Source organism: Erpetoichthys calabaricus, chromosome 7 (assembly GCF_900747795.2).
Source record: "Erpetoichthys calabaricus chromosome 7, fErpCal1.3, whole genome shotgun sequence".
Taxonomy (NCBI): domain Eukaryota; kingdom Metazoa; phylum Chordata; class Cladistia; order Polypteriformes; family Polypteridae; genus Erpetoichthys; species Erpetoichthys calabaricus.
The window spans coordinates 176,856,486-176,876,610 of NC_041400.2; the positions used below are offsets into that span (position 1 = coordinate 176,856,486).

The 20,125-nt window shown below is 35.7% G+C and overlaps 1 protein-coding gene across 2 annotated transcripts in view; it reads left to right on the top strand.

The window, feature by feature from the left end:
• The window catches only part of epg5 (ectopic P-granules autophagy protein 5 homolog (C. elegans)), a 124,358-nt gene that overhangs the window by 46,872 nt on the left and 57,361 nt on the right, over positions 1-20,125 (top strand). For both annotated transcript variants that reach the window (XM_028805745.2, XM_051930026.1), the window contains exons 14-22: positions 1,554-1,694; positions 3,423-3,587; positions 7,929-8,051; positions 8,248-8,507; positions 10,471-10,611; positions 11,060-11,201; positions 13,756-13,953; positions 14,089-14,199; positions 16,252-16,374. In XM_028805745.2, the coding sequence (XP_028661578.2) occupies positions 1,554-1,694; positions 3,423-3,587; positions 7,929-8,051; positions 8,248-8,507; positions 10,471-10,611; positions 11,060-11,201; positions 13,756-13,953; positions 14,089-14,199; positions 16,252-16,374 (1,404 nt within the window). The remainder of the gene's footprint in view (positions 1-1,553; positions 1,695-3,422; positions 3,588-7,928; positions 8,052-8,247; positions 8,508-10,470; positions 10,612-11,059; positions 11,202-13,755; positions 13,954-14,088; positions 14,200-16,251; positions 16,375-20,125) is intronic.

The window sequence follows — 20,125 nt, forward strand, 5'->3', positions numbered from 1 at the left end:
TTTATATTCTCATGCTTAGGTCACAGATTTGCGCAGAAACACAGGAGGTTGTAGAGAGACAGGAACGTTATTCAAACACTGCAAACAAACATTTGTCTCTTTTTCAAAAGTTTAAACTGTGCTCAATGACAAGACAGAGATGACAGTTCAGTCTCACAATTAAAAGAATGCAAACATATCTTCCTCTTCAAAGGAGCAAAAAAATCAATAGGGCTGTTTGGCTTGTAAGTATGCGAAGCACCGCGGCACAAAGCTGTTGAAGGCGGCAGCTCACACCCCCTCCGTCAGGAGCAGAGAGAGAGTGAGAGTGAGAGAGAGAGAGAGAGATAGGGAGAGACAGATAAAAAAAATCAATACGTACCCTTTGAGCTTTTAAGTATGCGAAGCACCGTGCAGCATAGTTAAAAGCTGCACACAGAAGGTAGCAACGTGAAGATAATCTTTCAGCATTTTCAGACGAGCGTCCGTATCGTCTAGGTGTGCGAACAGCCCCCCAGCTCACACCCCCTACGTCAGGATAACAGATAGTCAGCGCAAGAGAGAGAGAAAGAAAAGTAAGTTGGGTAGCTTCTCAGCCATCTGCCAATAGCGTCCCTTGTATGAAATCAACTGGGCAAACCAACTGAGGAAGCATGTACCAGAAATTAAAAGACCCATTGTCCTCAGAAACCCGCGAAGCAGCGAAAAATCCGCGATATATATTTAAATATGCTTACATATAAAATCCGCGATGGAGTGAAGCCGCGAAAGGCGAAGCGCGATATAGCGAGGGATTACTGTATTGCTGAAAAATGATATTTTCATATTCTAAATCATTGTGTATAGAAATTTCAAACTTTTTTTGGTGGAAAGGTCAATGAGCCTTGATTTAGATTATAAGCAATTTTCCTGGCCTTTTTATCATTAAAATAAGTTAATATAAAAGCAACATCTAATTTGGAAATGGATTTTAGCAAAGCCAACTGAAAACATAAGACTCAGAACTGAATTTGTAACGATTATGACTAAAATGTTTAATAAAATACTTTAAAAACACATTTTTGTGCAAATTGTATTGCTTTAAAAATGTTTGAGAACTAGCACATTTATTTTTAGAAATGAAATTTATTTTAACTATGTATTTTTGTACATTTCCTGTTTAATCAGTAAATTCCAGAAATTATATTTTTTGTTCGTAAAACGCTAAAACCATTACAGATAGAAAATAAAAACAAAGATTTTGCTATTGTAAGCAGTAAGAATGTATCAGATTAATCAACTGAAAAGCCAATCAAATAAGAAATATGAGTAGCAACACTGAATGTTTTTCCACGTTTTAATTATTAAAACTTGACAATGAAACCACTTAGTGTGACAGCTGTAGAAAATACAGATATAATAAACAGAATGTATCAAATTTTATATTTCAATTGTAAAATAATTAGTTTCAGAAACTGAAGGTTAATTCAGCACTAACGTAATGCCTCTGATACATTTACGCTTGTGATACCTTTGTACAGTAGGCCCCTTATATATTTCTACTTTGTTTAACTGTATTTGTATTGTCTTTTTAGGTATGTTATGTGAGTCTGTCCACAAGAGAAACTTTTTCTAAGGTTGGAAAGGAGCTGCTTGCAGCAATAGCAGTTGCTCATCCACACATCATCTCGGTATTGCTGGAGCAAGTTTGTAAAACAATAGAAAAAGTAGGCATGGTAAGTTTGTTTATTTTGTAGATAAATAATTTGTGTAAATCTATAATACATTTATGATTATGATTACATGTTGATGTTTACACCATGTGTTTACTTTTCAAATGAAATATCCAGATTTCATGTATAAAACTTGTAGCAACTAAGTATACAGAAATAATTTAAAGGAGGAAAACAAAATAAAGGCTGCCTAAATTGCAAGTTGTTACATTGTCAATAAAATTTAAATTTAAGACAAAAGCATTTATCAAAAATCAAACGTGCCGCAGGGTTTTGCCTGCTGTCCTCATATGCAGCAGCAATAGCATCTTTTAAATATATACAGTCCATACATATATGAGGGGGGTATCCAAAAATTCTATGTGTTGGTCAATAACAATGGAGTTGGGTGAAGTTCTTGAATATGCCACTAGATATCATGTTCCTACAAGTATGTAATCAGTCTGCTAAGCTGACCGAGGGTGTTATTTCTGGCTTTTATTGTACAGTTGTGCTGGTGACTTTTGGTGATTTTTTTTTTTTTTATTTTTTTTTCCCTTCTCCATGTCACCATGGCAGATGTTTTAGAGGCAGTGGTAATTGTTTTCTTCAACACTGATGACTGATTTTTATACAGTTTGTTCCTCATGTACAGATTTTTAATCAGTGACATTACCTGCTGTGGTGTCTATGGGAAAGCATCTGAGGGAAAAAAAAAATAGAGTCTGAAGCAATGGCACACGAAATCTACATATTGCACCTTGTAAACACACCTGTGCACACTACATTGTTAAAGAGTTTAGGAAAAAAAACAATATGGCTGTTGCTCTTCACCTTCAACTGCGCCTGACCCGCCACCAGATCTCACTCACTGTGACTGTTTTTTGTTCCTGAAAATCAAATTGAGACTGAAAAAGGTTTGATGCAATGGAAGAAACTGTGTGACTTTGTTAAATTCCTAATGTTACCAGTGGTTTGAGGTTTCTCATTAAAAAATATGCAGATAAGGTCTGTTGGCACAAGAGTTGTCCTCATACCGTAATTTAACTGAATCCCTTTATGACATTTGCTTATAAAACCAGATCTTGTAAGGAATGTCTAAAACGTTTTGACAATCAAGACAGTCTTCTAGCTTTTCTTCTGCTTCTTTAATCCAACACTGAACTACTTTTATTGCCAGATGTCTTGTAAGCTGGCTGCAGAAGTACAAACAGGTGACCTGATAGTGAAGTGTAGTAGTGATCTAGAAAATTGGCACCCCTCATGGGGCAGGTGACAGGATGATAATATTTAGGGTAAATATTCCTTAGATTTGAAATGTCTGAGGTTGTGCACACCTATTTCACACAAGTGGACTGTACAAAGGAGGAATTGTTTCTTAGGCAGGGATTGTGCCTTGCCTTGATTAGTCAAGCTAAAAGTTTATTGGATAGACTGTGCATTTTACATATGTTTGTAACCTGAAAGGGTCTCTTTATCTGATTACTCGCAAAAAGCCTACTGCAATAACAAATGATTTTGTATTTTGGGGGCTTTAGAAATAAAATTCTATTTCATAAACATTTTTATTATTGATAAACTGTAGCAAGTCTAATATTGTCTAATATCAAATGTTTAGTCATGGAATAAAGTAGATACTGCCTTATTTTATAGAATAGCAAAAGAAGTAATAGACGTGATGATCACTGGAGAAAAATGTTTGTTCCAATGTATGCTAAAAGAAATATAATGTATGCTCTTTTCTTTCCATAGGTGTCATTATACTTGTTTAAGGATCTACCTCTTTATCTTTGGACACCAGCTGCAAGTGAAATTGCTTTGATTCGCCAGTGGCTGCTTGACTATAATCTTTCTGCTGTTGAGAATAAGTTGGCATGCATAATATTAGAAGGTCTTAACTGGGGAGTTAATGAACAGGTACAAATTATAACGAAAGCTGATACCATGTTAATATGTGATAGGCTACCACATGTGATCAGTGAATTCTCTGTAAACAGTGAAGGGAAGTCTGTTAGCAACTGAAATACTCTTTAGGAGAGCATTTTTTTTATCCTGAAAAACATCTCACCAATCCTGTGACATTCTGTAACATGGAAAGGACATCATCATTTAGTAGTATTCAGTCTTTGGTGTTTTTTACACCTTCAGCCTGAGAAATTCGCTTGCCAACTTAATATTGACCTTAAATTCTCATTCTAAGTAAGTGTCTAAGGATTCTAAAATTAATATTTTCAGGTATAAAAAAATAATAGATTTGTGAAAGGTTTTCCCTACTGTATGTTTATGTGAGAAATATAAGGAATTGTTACATGCTCAGGTTGAATTTTTAGGTTTAAAATATAAGTATATGTTTTAATAGCATAAAACATATTTATTCAGTTTTCTTCCTTAACAGCACTTCTTTGCTTATTTAGACTACCTGCCTGCCTTCCCCCTTCAGGGATATCTGCAATAACCGCTTTTATTCTCAAACAGTTTATGAAAAAGCATATATTTTTTAACACAATTTCACATTTCATTTTAGGAATCTGAGATAGAATTTGTTGTTCCCATATTAAATGTAAAGTAATAAAGCTCGGCATAAGGAATGATACTGTTAGACCCTGTAATGCTTATTTAAAAATTAGGAACACCAAGGTTCAGATTTCTTGTTTGTTAAACTATCCACATGTCCTAATAGTGCACAAGGAGTGTTTCTGTTTTCATATATTAATTTGTGATAGTAGAATAAGTGAGCTTGGTAAATATTTAATTTTTTATTTCAATATCAGTACATTTTTCTTTTTTTTTCCCCAAACCTACATTTTAGCTGTTGTCCCATCTGTGCTCAAGTTTACAGATTTCAAATTTAAAAGAGTGTGTACTGTCTTTAAACAATTCTGAGTTTCTTTTTTGCTCTAGATACTTTTGTTTTGAGAGGAGCTGGTTACAATTATTTAACTTTGTATTATTTTTCTCAAAAAAAAAATGTTACAGTTTATGCTTAAACTGGTGGCACATTACATGACTTATAGGGGATGTTGCACTTGATAACTGCAGTTACTGATTTCGTCGCCTTATGCTTGCAAACAACAACATTTATTTCTATAGCACATTTTCATACAAACAATGTAGCTCAAAGTGCTTTACATGATGAAGAAAGAGAAAAAAGTCAAAATAAATCATTCAAATTAGGGAACACTAATTAACATAGAATAAAAGTAAGGTCCAATGGCCAAGGAGGACAGAAAAAACAAAAAAAACTCCAGACGGCTGGATGAAAAAAAAAAAAAAATCTGCAGGGGTTCTGAGGCCACGAGACCACCCAGCCCCCTCTAGGCATTCTACCTAACATAAATGACCTCAATCAGTCCTCATTGTATTCAGGGTTCTCATGGAAGAATTTGATGATGATGGTCATGTGGACTTCTGGCCTTTAATCCATCAATGTAGGGACATCACGGTGCTTTGATTAGGTGGTGGTGGTGCAGATCACCACCACTGAAAACCGGAAAAAACAGAAGAGAAAGCAGGGGTTAGTACAGATTTTGGAGTCACCATGAATAATAATGGTAATTAATTGAATATACAGACTATCAGGATTTAACCAAGATAAAGCTATGAGAAAGCGATGTTAAAATAGTGTGTTTTCAGCAGTGTATTAAAGTGCTCCACTGTATTAGCCTGGCGAATTACTATTGGCAAGCTATTCCAGATTTTAGGTGCATAACAGCAGAAGACCGCCTCACCACTTCTTTTAAGTTTAGCCCTTGGAATTCTAAGTAGACACTCTTTTGAAGATCTAAGGTTACGATTTGGAGTGTAAGGTATAAGACATTCCGATAATACAGTATAAGATGGAGTGAAATTAAGTCTTTGTAAACCATAATTACTATTTTAAAATCAATTCTAAATGGCACAAGTAACCAATGTAATGACATCATAACTGGGGTGATGTGCTCAGATTTTCTTTTCCAAGTTAAGATTCTAGCAGCTCTATTCTGCACTTGTTGCAATCGATTGATGTCTTTTTTTGGTAGTCCTGAGAGGAGTGTGTTATGGTAATCTAGCCAACTGAAAACAAAAGCATGAACTAATTTTTCAGCATCTTGTAATGTTATAAGCGGTCTAAATTTTGCTGTATTTCTTAAGTGAAAAAATGCTGTCCTAGTGATCTGATTAATATGTGATTTAAAATTCAGGTCAGAGTCAATAGTTACCCCTAAATTCTTTACCTCCATCTTGACTTTTAATCCTAATGCATCAAGTTTATTTCTTATAACCTCATTATATCCATTATTGCCAATCACTAAAAATTCTGTTTTCTCTCTATTTATTTTGAGAAAATTACTACTCATCCATTCGGTAACACAAGTGAGACATTGTATCAGTGAATCAAGAGTGTTGAGGTCGTCAGGTGCTATTGATAAATACATTTGTGTGTCATCAGCATAGCTCTGGTAGCTCACGTTGTGCCTTGAGATAATTGAACAATTCTGTGACAGCTTTACAGCACAGATTGATATTTTCAAAATGTCATAATTTCAGTGCTTTTTCTGACAGCCAACATGCTGCCTGATAGAGACGATGCTGTATGAATGTTTTCCTGGTATGGAGAGTTCAGCCACAATTTCTACTCCTTTTTTTTCTTTTTACAATTCTGTCATTGTATAAAAAATAAGGAGATAACAAACAGACAAGTCCCTTCTGGTTGCAAGGTCCAATACAGTGATCCCTCGCTATATCGCGCTTCGCCTTTCGCGGCTTCACCCTATCGCGGATTTTATATGTAAGCATATTTAAATATATATCGCGGATTTTTCGCTGCTTCGCGGGTTTCTGCGGACAATGGGTCTTTTAATTTCTGGTACATGCTTCCTCAGTTGGTTTGCCCAGTTGATTTCATACAAGGGACGCTATTGGCAGATGGCTGAGAAGCTACCCAACTTACTTTCTCTCTCTCTCTCTCTCTTGCGCTGATGTAGGGGGTGTGAGCAGGGGGGCTGTTCGCACACCTAGACGATAGGGACGCTCGTTTAAAAATGCTGAAAGATTATCTTCACGTTGCTACCTTCTTTGTGCAGCTGCTTCCTGAAGGACATGCTGCACGGTGCTTCGCATACTTAAAAGCTCAAAGGGCACGTATTGATTTTTGACTTTGTTTTTCTCTGTCTCTCTCTCTCTCCCTGCTCCTGACAGAGGTGGTGTGAGCTGCCGCCTTCAACAGCTTTGTACCGGCGGTGCTTCGCATACTTAAAACAGCCCTATTGATTTGTTTGCTTTTCTCTCTCTGACGCGCACTCCGTTGAAGAGGAAGATATGTTTGCATTCTTTTAATTGTGAGACAGAACTGTCATCTCTGTCTTGTCATGGAGCACAGTTTAAACTTTTGAAAAAGAGACAAATGTTTGTTTGCAGTGTTTGAATAACGTTCCTGTCTCTCTACAACCTCCTGTGTTTCTGCGCAAATCTGTGACCCAAGCATGACAATATAAAAATAACCATATAAACATATGGTTTCTACTTCGCAGATTTTCTTATTTCGCGGGTGGCTCTGGAACGCAACCCCCGCGATGGAGGAGGAATTACTGTACACGCATTCCTTACTCCTCTTGCTATATTATATGCATTGTGTTTCTAGGCTGAGCACTCACTGGTTGTCAGCTGTCTCACATGCACACAGACTGCCCCTAAGACTTAAGATAAAATCAAACATATTTGTTTTTTGTCAGGGCAGGTTGTAGAATGGTTAAACTGAGTTACTGGGTATGACTGACCGTGCAGCTGGCGGTTACAGGAGTATGTTGTGACTGCCTCCAACTCGCTAAGATTATATATATGAAGTCTGAGACTGGAAATTACTTGAAAAGTCATTTAATGTGACAGGGTTGTAGTTTTAAAGGAATTTGTGCTGAGTTCTCAACAAAAGCTTCAAGTTGTTTTTAAACATAGATGTTGCTTTGTTCTAATTTTTAACTAAAGCTGAGTCAGGTTAAATGCGTTTATTTCAGTCTAGTAATACTTACATTTTTAATATCAACACAGCAAGAGATTAATTGAATTAGCACATACAGTACCTGGGTGTCTGTTTGACCCTGTTCAGTTGTATATAAAATCACATTTATCTGAGAAACACTGATTATGAAAATTTAATCTGTCTTGACTTTGAAGCTACTCAGGTATAAAGAAAGGTGTATTTTTCTGTAAATTGAAACATGATATTTGTTTTTTCAGGTTCTTATTGAAACTGTGACGCTTTGATTTCTTTGTATTTTTTAGACTGGTGATTTAGTTTTAGATCCTTTGCTTCATTCTGAGGTTGCCTTACTAGTGGTGGAAGCTTACCAGAAGTTCCTAACTGATAAACCCTACAGTGGCATTATTTCAGAAAGCATAAAACAGGTAGTCTTTGATAAAATTCCTTTTTCACCATAAATATTTTGCAATTGTTAGTGTTTATACCTTTATTTTATTATTTTGTATACGGAATTTCTTAGTATTCTCCAAATCCAAATTTATATAGACCCACTGTTACAAATACCTCTGGTTAATTAAAACTGCTTAATACATCCACTCAAATTTTTTCTGTTTTATTTAGGTTTCCTACCTAGCAAGTGTGGTCCAGCTGAGTCAAAATCCTGAAACATCTTTTAACCAGTGGGCGTGGGATCTTGTGCTGAGGTTGAAGCTGCATTCAAATGATCGCTGGCCCCAGAATGCTTGGTCCCCAATTCCTTCTATTTCAGCTGTACCGGAGATTGCAGAAGCACCCTCTTTTCATCCTTTACTTAAAGCAGTGAAGGCCAGAATTCCTATTGGTTGTTACCTTGCCTTAAACATGACATCACTTGGGCACAGGTAAGCACATCTAAATATTCAAAATATTGTTTATAAAGGTGAAAAAAGTTATTGATATATTATTTAGTTTTGACTGTCATTTAATTTAACTTGATTCACTTTTTATTAGCTTTTGATGATTTGTATATGCAAGTAAGAATTTCACTATATTTTGTTCATGTGACAGTAATGACCCTATATATGTATGTAATATTTACATGTATTATGTTTATATTAGACTTGACTTCTGAAGCAGCTAAAATGTCCCAGTATTTGTATTATAAATACTGAAATGCTAAATCATTTAAAAATGTTATTTAGTAAATGATTAATCTATCCAATCTTTTATCAATAAATCAATTAATCTACCAACTAATTTTAATCAAATAAATTAAGTAGGCATATGAATGTCAGCTGTATTTAAATACTTTTATATGTAGAATTAAAAAATATCAGGATATGAAAAAACAAATCTAAAATAACTCCCAGGAGAGAAACAAGACAGCACTGTTAGCCATAAAACCTTTAATTTCAAAAGCGTAAACATTAAAAAAAATAAATTGATTAATAATGCAGTTATTAACATAAGTTGATATCAGCAGTGCAACTTGAAACAAGACCAAATAATTAGGCTTTTAGGCTCCTTTAGACTTTAGTGCTACAGTGGATTTATTCTAATATTAATTTTCCACGAATCTTTTTAGAAATCCATCTTAGACTGATATAGATGCTATCATAGAAATCATTAATATAGCAGCTAGGCATATTTGATATGAATCAGCAACCCCCTAAATATCTTAATCAGCAGGTTACTCTATATAGTAAGTGAGTATTAATAATCCATCAAAATTCCTGTGCAAAAGCTTCTGTCAAACATGAGAGAGTTCACTAAGAATGGTACAGCTAAAAAATTACTGTTTGTAGTTGATACAGATATGGGAGGCAAAGTAAAGTGGAGGAAAACCTTTACATCGATGAACACTTCCTATGTGGGATTCAGTACAACACTTGTAGGGTGCTCCTTTCTGGTGAGATGAGGGCAGCAGGACAGTTATCAGGCTGTCTGCTCCGATTTAAGAGAGAATGGGGGAAGAGCCCAGAACAATCATACTTAGATGTGCGTAGAATCATGAATAGAACATTGTGCGTAGAATATTGCTGCTCAATTTTTACAACTTGCTGATGAGCAGTTTTCTGTTAGATCCATGAGGTGACAGTTTCAAATTGTAGGCCGTGGTATAAATATCTGGTAAACAGAGAAAAAGCAGCTGTATTTGAAATAAGCACACTTGTGAGTAATAATGGTGGAAAATGAAAAGTGCATTTAGCAGACAATTGATCTGTTCTGTCAGAAGAAATATTGTGGTTCTAAATTTTGTTCTAGTGCTAGTTCCTAGTATCAGTTTTTCAAGTTAAGTAGCTTAATTCACAACACTAACAGAACTACAGTCGAACAGCTAAGTATGTGTAAGTGGGTTATTTGCAGTATTGTTGTCTAATAAGTGTAAATGGGTTACTTGTGGTATTGTTAGTTTGTTCATTGCTATACTTCAGCGTGCTTCCTCTTCAGGTCAGATGCATCCATTGACCTACAAGTCAATTAAGAAATTTGATTAAAATTTTTAACCAATTACATTGATTAATCACAGAAACCCTGCTTAATATGTGCTTCATGCTGCTTTGCTTTCATTTTCTGAGAGTTTTGAGTTTTAGAGTCATAATATGTTCGACAATTGAAAAACAAATAGACGCTGAGTAGACCTGTACTCAATCTGAGTCTTAACATCATGTGCTTGTTATTACTTACTTTGTGTTTATTGATTTTTCAGCATAACATTTTTCTGAACTGTACTACTTATAATTGAAGGTTTGTTGTTTAGTTAAAATATAATCGGTGAATTCCAGATTTGAAAGTCCTGTTCCCTGCTACGTTGCTGTTTATTTTGTTAATACATCTAAATTGTACAATATTCTTTTATTACAGTTTAGATCAGTTTTGTCAAGAAGGTGTTGGACTACTGAAAGTACTGGTCCAGTCACGATACTTGAGATATGTGGTGCACGTTCTGAAGAACCTTCTGCCACTTGCCTATCCCTGCCAGTACTACCTTCTTAAGAGTGAAGAGTTAAGCACTGCTTTTGTTTTATGTTTTGTCCAATACTGATAGAAACTGTTTTCAGTATAATTGAAAGCCTAACCGTTTTTGTTTTATTGTTTCAAATATATCTTAAACAATATAGAAATTATAGTAAATAATGAATGGTGCTTTTATATAAAATGTTGTTTTTTACCTTTTTTTTAATAATTTGTTTACAATAACTGAAATCATTTTGTGTATTGATGGTTGTTTTAAATAAAAAACGTAATTTTTTTGAAAAATTTAATTAATCAATAGTTACCCTTGTTAATATCCGAGGCTGATGTGATTTTAAATAGTTTTCTTTGTGTAATATTTGTATTTATTTTAATGAAAACAGACACTAACTTTAAAACTTTTGTATTTTTTATATATTTGTTTGGAATTATAAATTACCTTTGTTTTTTAAAGTATCATTTTTTAAATAATTTACAGGTTTCTGAGCACCATTCATCTCTTTCTCCACATCGACAGTGGGACACAAGGAATGACACAACAGGTTACACACAAAGTAACCCAACATTTGACAAAATCTAGCTGTGGTGAAAACATTAAATATCTTAACAGTGTCATCCAGGTGTGTCAATCTTTATTTTGCACAAATTGTTTTTTGTTCCAGAGAATTGTTACAAGTATTATGCAATTTACTGAAGTTAAAAAGAAAAGGTAGTCTCACTTTTTTAAGTAAATAATATATTTAAATTAGTTTTTTCCTATTTTTTCTTAAATTGCTCTACTTATTTATTTAGCAAGTAATGTTTGCTGAATTAGTCTTTTGAACATATTTTCCTATTACACCTTACCTGTTAGCTTATTAGTATACAAAGCAGAGTATTCACATGTATTATTTAAGATGATTCTTCTTTTACCTGGTATAGTTTCCAAAGGTGTTGCGATTTACTGATCACACTTGTTTACCTTTTGAGTTCAAAATTTTTTGAAGGAATTCTATCATGACTGCAAAAGAGACAGCTAATGAGACTATTATGCTATGACAACAAATTAGTACTCTAGATAGTTATTCCTTGTGCAGTAAATTTTCGTAAGAGGAGGATTAGATTCAGAAAAAGACAGTAAAAGCTGCAAAAAGTATTTTTTGAGATAGTACAGTAATCCCTCACTTATCGCGGGAGATAGGTTCCAAGGCCGACCGCGATAACTGAATTTCCGCAAAGTAGGGACACTATATTTATTTAATTATTTAACGTGTATTTGGACGTTTTTAAACCCTCCCTGTATTGTTTACAACCCACCATTTACTCTATTAAAAACAGGGACAACTGCTAAGCAAAATGAAATCGGTAGATAAGTTTAAACTTACTGTATAGCGAAGTACACGTAGCAGCTTGTAGGCGGTCATGACGTCGTCGACCTTGTTGCAAAGATTCCTAAAGCAGATTCCATCCAGACTACTGCCTTATCACGTCCACTTGCAACTCGTTTTGCACCCTGGTTAAAGGACACTGCGGCCATAGATCTTATATGCTTTTCCTCCTTTTTAAATAAAAAGAATCGATGTCCTGCAGCGGTGTAGCTGTTCCCTTCCTTCAACATATCCAAAACTTTTACCTTTTCTGCAATCATTTGCATCTTCTGTTGGTACTTGGACACGGCCCCTGAAGCATTAGCACGTTAATGATGAATGAGTGAGATGAGACTTCCTGGTTAATGCAACACTCCGTCGCTGAGCCAATCAGCAGCACACAGGAACTTAACTGCGTGCTCTGATTGGGTAGCTTCTCAGCCATCCGCCAATAGCATCTCTTGTATGAAATCAACTGGGCAAACCAACTGAGGAAGCAAGTAAAAAGACCCATTGTCCGCAGAAACCCGTGAAGCAGCGAAAAATCCGCGTTATGAATTTAGATATGCTTACATATAAAATCCGCGAAAAGTGAACCGCGAAGTAGCGAGGGATTACTGTAGAGAAAAAAGAAGAAGCAGAAAACAAAAATGGAGAAGGATAACAACGAAAAATGAGAGAGAAAGTTCTATGTTGTTTTAGCACAATGTCACCTATTTGGTATTTGGTACACTGCATTTACACTGTGCACTTTAAATTCTGCACTCTTCCAATATGTGAAATTAAGTACTTGCAGTAAATCCTTACTATCTGTAGAATCTGTTCCTGCAGATTTGCTTATCCATGATTAAATAAATATAACACATTTAGCAATGCTTGTGCATGTTCACAGTAATGCACTGTATTAAAAAAAATTCCAAGAGGTCTACCATGCATCAGCAGCATGTGAGATTGAGCAAAACAGCTCTGTAATTCCCTTAGATGTCTGGGGTTGCATATTTGCTACGCTGAATGGACCAATGTGTGTTTACATAGCACTGAGAGGCATTCATGATGGGGACTGGGGTTTGCAATTGTTCCCGCAAACGAGGAATTCTCAGTAAGTGCAGGTCAGAAGCTTGCACTGATTAAGTCCCATGCCTTTGTACACAATGCCTGTCACTGCTACCGATTGGATGGTATAGGACGGTTCTTGGATCAGCCTGTAGCGGAGTGCCTAGAAAGACGATGAACTTGACTATAGAGTAAGTCAAATCTGTAAAAAGGTTTCCATAGGTGAATCTCAGAAGGATCATAACCAATCCTTGAGGGGTAAAAGTGGAGAGCTGGCATGTTCTCCCGACCCTGTCTCCCCCTGCCAGTCCCCCACTAAGCTGGTGTCACAGAGGAACCTTAGCTGTTTTTTTCCGTAGCATCAGTGCTTCAGTTTTCATTTCTGCCAGATAATTGGCTGTATTTGCATATTTGGTTGTACTGTACTTTTGTACATGCGGTGCATTTGGTAGTATTTAAATGTTGTTATTAAATATTTTTAATGCTGACATTTGGTCTTGCTTGGTAGGTAAGATGCTAAGTAAGATAAAGGTTGGTCTCATCTCCATAACTTTTGAATGCTTTAGTCCTTCATAGATTTCACATAAAATTACAGGGAGACCAATGTGATATTTCAAATCTTTTATTACAATTAAAAATACTAAATATACTTATAATAAAAGCAAAGAGGAACCCTGCTGCTGAGCAATTATTAATTAATTAGTTCTAGTTTAACAGAAACACTGTACTTCTGAAACCAAATGATTTTCTTTTCTTGTAAATATTTTTATTTTAGGCTCATGTATCTGAGAGTAGCCTTTCTGGACGCGTTGGCCCGGCAGCTGTCCTAGAGTTTTGGGCACAGATTCTAACTGATCAACATGGTTGGCATAGAGACAAAACATTTCTATATCTTTTAGACCACCTATGTAGAGCTGCCTTTTTATACCAGCAAGAAGAATGTCTGCATAAACTGTTATATCAACAGCATAAGGTAGCTTTTTAACTTACTTGACCAGATTACTTTTTATGACACCACCCCTTGCTGTTTGGTGTTATCTTGTAATAGTTTTTACACTACAATAATATGAATATTTTGAAAATGCCTAATTTTTGTTTTGCCCTTTAGAATGCTTTGGGGTATCATGGGGACAGAGGGCTTTTTTCTTCTGTAATAAACTGGATATGGGCAGGAAATGTAACGCCGTCTTTCATTGAAGGAAGTTATCTGTCTGCTGAGGTAAGTCACTGCTTGACTTGCACTTTATTTGGAAAGACTATGCTAATATATAGAATAGTACACTTGATTTGTTTACTTCTAATATTGCAGATTAATCCAGTTTAAGGTTGTGGGAGTGGGTACTTATGCTAAAAACTATGACAGGAGTCATTGTTATACATGATACAAGTCCACTGCAGGGCAGTAACACACTTATACCCTCACTCACCAATGTCAATCCATCATACATGTCGTTGTACTGACCAGGCCATAACTGAAAGCCACTGTTAAGGACCTTAGGGAGATTATTACTAATTACTGTTCCACTTTTAAGAATTTAGATTTAAATTAAAATATTAAATCTGAAAAATATGTAAACATTATTTCCACTTAGTCAGTGTTTCATAATTTGAAGATGATTAATTTTTTTGCAAGCCACAGGATTATTTAAACAATTTAGAAAATGTACACATGGCATATATTCAGATACATTTGATGATTGTGCAGGCACTGTAGCCCCCAATGGACTGAGTTCAGTAGGTCGATTCTATAACATTGTCATTCCATTTAAGAGTTCTGGGGCCCAGAGGGAAAAAGGCTGAAAACAAGCCTGGGCAGGACTGTAGTCCATCACAGGCAACACTCTCATTCACATACACCATATTCATTCAAAGTGCCAATTTGCAAGTGCCAATTAACATAATCTAAATAAGTAAATAAAACCCTTTTACAAATTACTGGGCTTGTGGATGACTGGCTGTATTAAGTTTTATGAAATGGGACTTGCAAAAACAAGTAAGCTATGACAAATTTTAGGGAATAACAAAAGTGAAAGGCAACCTTTTATTACAGCCATTGACCATCTTGAATGTCAGTTGAATGTGGTAAATTATAGGGCATCCAGATTTTCAAAGTCCCAAATTGGGACGCATGTATAACACGTGTGCTCATGTATAAAGCTCATCATCATTTGTTTAATGGCTGCTTTATCTCATCGTCATTAGAGAAGGATCAGGGCATGGAAAAAATATAAACGTTGGTGCGCTCTATTTTTTCAGTCACTATTGAAATGATGCTCAAATTCAACATGTGTTCATAATGAAGCTTTCACCATACCTTTGACTGTATCACTATTCATATTTTACATTTAAAGGGTTTTGTGCCCCTTGGAATTTTGTAAATATATTCTAAATATATTGTGAGGCTGCTTGTGTCAGCAGAGCAATGTTTTATTAGATGGGCAACCTATTAAAACCTGGATGTTTTTGGTATTCTTCAGTTATTTATTGGGTCACATTGCATTAAATTGGGACCGTGTCTGTCACTGGGACATCTGGTCACCCTAGTAAATTATAGTGTCATTAAAATAGTGAATCATTATAAATTGCAGATAATGGAGCTGTGATGTTGGTCTAATGTAAGTTAAATACTAACTAAATATTGATTTGCCCTGTGCACAGTGGTTTACATGCCCCATTGCTCTACATTTATATCTAGATAACCTCTTTTTTCCGTGCTTGCATTTTAGACTGTTACAGCTTAAAGCATCTGTTCTGCTTTCTGGTATCTGTTCTGTTTGCACTCAAGAATTTTTTAGGCAGAAATAACTTACCGATGTATAGGTTTCTCCACACAAGAAGTCACTGACTGCAGCTTTATACCCGCACACGCTTTCTGTGTCTATTTTAAGTGGAAAAGAGGAACGTATACAAGTTGGTGTAACTTCTGTCAAGATAAAATTGAACTAGTAAACTAATTCATAGCTGAAGTCACACATAACATTTCTCTGTTTTAAGATAGGCGAGATTAGGGCTTTTCAGTGGTTTTGAATTTTTTTAAACTGTGTACAGTGCAAACTGTTCAAGATATCTCGATGAGAATTGAACTGTCATGATAAATTTCCTTGAATAATAAGTGATCCACGTTTCAACAAAATTGGTCCATGTGTAGGCAGACAGACATACATGGGCTATTGCAATAGGTGATTTGCGTGTTATGTGGGAACACATCTAAAAAAGTGTCTAGCAGAATACGCTTTCATGTAACTATGTTTTATATCTGATTTGTTCATAGGTTTGGTTCTCCTGGATAGTTCTGAACATGGAATCTATATTTGAAGAAGATTCCCAGCTTCGTCACTGTATGGAGCAGGAATTGTTAGCAAATTCCTGTATAACACCTGATCATGCTCTTAAGGTACCATTTCACGTTATAAGTTTTTTACATTATGATGCTACGCCTGAAAGACTTCAGTCACAAATTATCATTGTGGATGAAACATGAATACAATGACATTATCCAACATTTTCCCCAGAGGAAAAAGCTTAAGATTATAAATTTTGACAACTGCTTTTTTTTTTTTTTTTTTTGAGGGTTTGATTTTGGACATAATGCCATATGGTCAAACTGTTAGCTCAGATCTGTACACAGAATCTGAAAAAGTTGCTAAAGTATTTTAAGGTGAATTTCTTGCAAAACTTTTGTTGAATTTTTCTTTCACTACAACAATGTACAGCTATACACATTTTAAACACAGAAAGCAAGTCGATACCTTGATTTTCTGTTATACAGTACTGTGCAAAAGTTTTAGGCAGGTGTGAAAAAAATGCTGTAAACAAAGAATGCTTTCAAAAAAGGAAGTGTTAATCATTTATTTTCATCAATCAACAAAATGCAGTGAATGAACAAAAGAGAAATCTAAATCAAATCAATATTTGGTGTGACCACCCTTTGCCTTCAAAACAGCATCAATTCTTCTAGGTACACTTGCACACAGTTTTTGAAGGAACTCGGCTGGTAGGTTGTTCCAAATATCTTGGAGAACTAACCACAGATCTTCTGTGGATGTTGGCTTCCTCACATCCTTCTGTCTCCTCATATAATCCCAGACACACTCGATGATGTTGAGATCAGGGCTCTGTGGGGGCCATACCATCACATCCAGGACTTCTTGTTCTTCTTTACGCTGAAGATAGGATAGTTCTTAATGACTTTCGCTGTATGTTTGGGGTCGTTGTCCTGCTGCAGAATAAATTTGGGGCCAATCATACGCCTCCCTGATGGTATTACATGATGGATAAGTATCTGCCTGTATTTCTCAGCATTGAGAACACCATTAATCCTGACCAAATCTCCAACTCCATTTGCAGAAATGCAGCCCCAAACGTTCAAGGAACCTCCACCATGCTTCACTGTTGCCTGCAGGCACACATTATTGTACCGCTCTCCAGCCCTTCAGCGAACAATCTGCCTTCTGCTACAGCCAGATATTTCAAATTTTGACTCATCAGTCCAGAGCACCTGCTGCCATTTTTCTGCACCCCAGTTCCTATGTTTTCATGCATACTTGAGTCGCTTGGCCTTGTTTCTACGTCGGAGGTATGGCTTTTTGACTGCAACTCTTCCATGAAGACCACTTCTGGCCAGACCTCTCCGGACAGTAGATGGGTGTACCTGGGTCCCACTGGTTTCTGCCAGTTATGAGCTGATGGCACTGCTGGGCATCTTCCGATTTCAAAGGGTAATAAGCTTGATGTGTCTTTCATCTGCTGCACTAAGTTTCCTTGGCCGTCTACTGCATCTACGATCCTTAACTTTACCCATTTCTTTGTGCTTCTTCAAAAGAGCTTGAACAGCACATCTTGAAACCCCAGTCTGCTTTGAAATCTTTGTCTGGGAGAGACCTTTCTGATGCAGTATAACTACCTTGTGTCTTGTTGCTGTGCTCAATCTTGCCATGACATGCAACTGTTTTCCACAACCTCACCTTGGTAGCAGAGTTTGGCTGTTCCTCACCCAGTTTTAAGCCTTCTACACAGCATTTTCTGTTTCAGTTAATGACTGTGTTTTAACCTACGTGTGACATTGATGATCATTAGCACCTGTTTGGTATAATTGGTTGATCATACACCTGACTAGAATCCTACAAAATCCCTGACTTTGTGCAAGTGTACCTTTAAGAATTGATGCTGGTTTGAAGGCAAAAGGTAGTAACACCAAATATTGATTTGATGTAGATTTTTCTTTTGTTCGCTCACTTTGCATTTTGTAAATTGATAACAATAAACAATCATTATTTATATTTCTGAAAGCATTCTTTGTTTACACACCTGCCTAAAACTTTTGCACAGTACTGTATTTCTACCTCTTTGGATTCATTGTGGATATTAAGCATCAGAAAAATGTTGGGACTGATGACCAGCTTATTGAAGTAGCTGCAAGTGCAAGGTTCAGACTGGTACAAGAACAGGACACATGCTTTTTTTCTCGGTGAAGTATATGGCATAACTTACTTAGACTTTCAAAAAGGCTAAAATATAATTCCTCACCAAATTATAATTCTAAACTTAACTAGAAGCCATTGGAAACAGAGAGGAAATTTATAAAGACCGATTTTGTTCCCAGCATACTAGGATTAAGAGTGCAGACAAAAAGAGGATGATCTTCACAGAGTGAGGTCATAATTTATAAAGGATTTTTGTTTGAACACTTATTCTTTTGCTGTTGATTCTAATACATTTAGCAAACCTCTTAAATGTATAGATGACAGTAACATTTAACAGGTGGTAAAGTACTGTATGGGTCTGCAAAGAAAACCAAAAAGACTTTATAGACATTCTTTAAAACTGGAAACAGCATTGCAAATACAGTTAAATTTGCAAAGTTCTAGACATAGGCAAAGACAACAAACTGAAGTGGATTTAGGAGTATGTATGTACAGGTATGTATTTAGCTCTGCTTAAGAGTTGATGAATCCGGTGTATCTCTCCATTATAGTGCAGGTTGTACTCTTTCTAAGAGAAATGAACCTCTTTGTTCTTGAACCAAGATAGCTATGTTAGACCTAAATTTAGATCTTTAGAATTTTCGAAGGCATTGGTAAAATTAATCCAGAAGGATTATTTTATCTTTATTAGTGAAATATCTTCATGGTGAAATACAGCACGTTCTTAAAAATACTATTGGAAATCGAGGAAATGCATTTAAAATGGAATGTTCAAAGCACTTCTTCACACAAAGCAGTGTGGTAATCTGAAATAGAATACTTTGTAACGTAGTTTAAGTAAACTCCTTAAAAACGTTGAAAAACCTATGTGAATTAGATGTTGGAACAATCTAACTAGTTACTAACCAGACATGCCTAATAGATAGATAGATACTTTATTAATCCCAAGGGGAAATTCACATACTCCAGCAGCAGCATACTGATAAGGAAAGAATATTAAATTAAAGAGTAATAAAAAATGCAGGTAAAACAGACAATAACTTTGTATAATGTTAACGTTTACCCCCCCTGGTGGAACTGAAGAGTAGTATAGTTTTGGGGAGGAACGATCTCCTCAGTCTGTCAGTGGAACAGGACATTGACAGCAGTCTGTCACTGAAGCTGCTCCTCTGTCTGGAGATGACACTGTTTAGTGGATGCAGTGGATTCTCCATGATTGACAGGAGCCTGCTTAGTGCCCGTTGCTCTGCCACAGATGTCAACTGTCCAGCTCCATGCCTACATATATAATATACCAAATAGTTACTGTATCTTTAATTTTGTCAAATTCTTCTTGCTGTTATCTTTTGGATATTGTGTAACTAGAAATGCCCCAACTGATATAGTGAACATTTATGTTGAATGTCAGTGCTCCAGAGTTTTGCTAAAGTGATTTCCCATTGGGATTAATAAAGTATCTATCTATCTATCTATCTATCTATCTATCTATCTATCTATCTATCTATCTATCTATCTATCTATCTATCTATCTATTATATAGTGCCTTACATATCTATCTATCTATCTATCTATCTATCTATCTATCTATCTATCTATCTATCTATCTATCTATCTATCTATCTATCTATCTATCTATCTATCTATCTATCTATCTATCTATCTATCGCTGTTCAGAGTAGTTGAAGGTAAGAGTGCTAAGAGACATTTCTGAGGTGGTAAAAA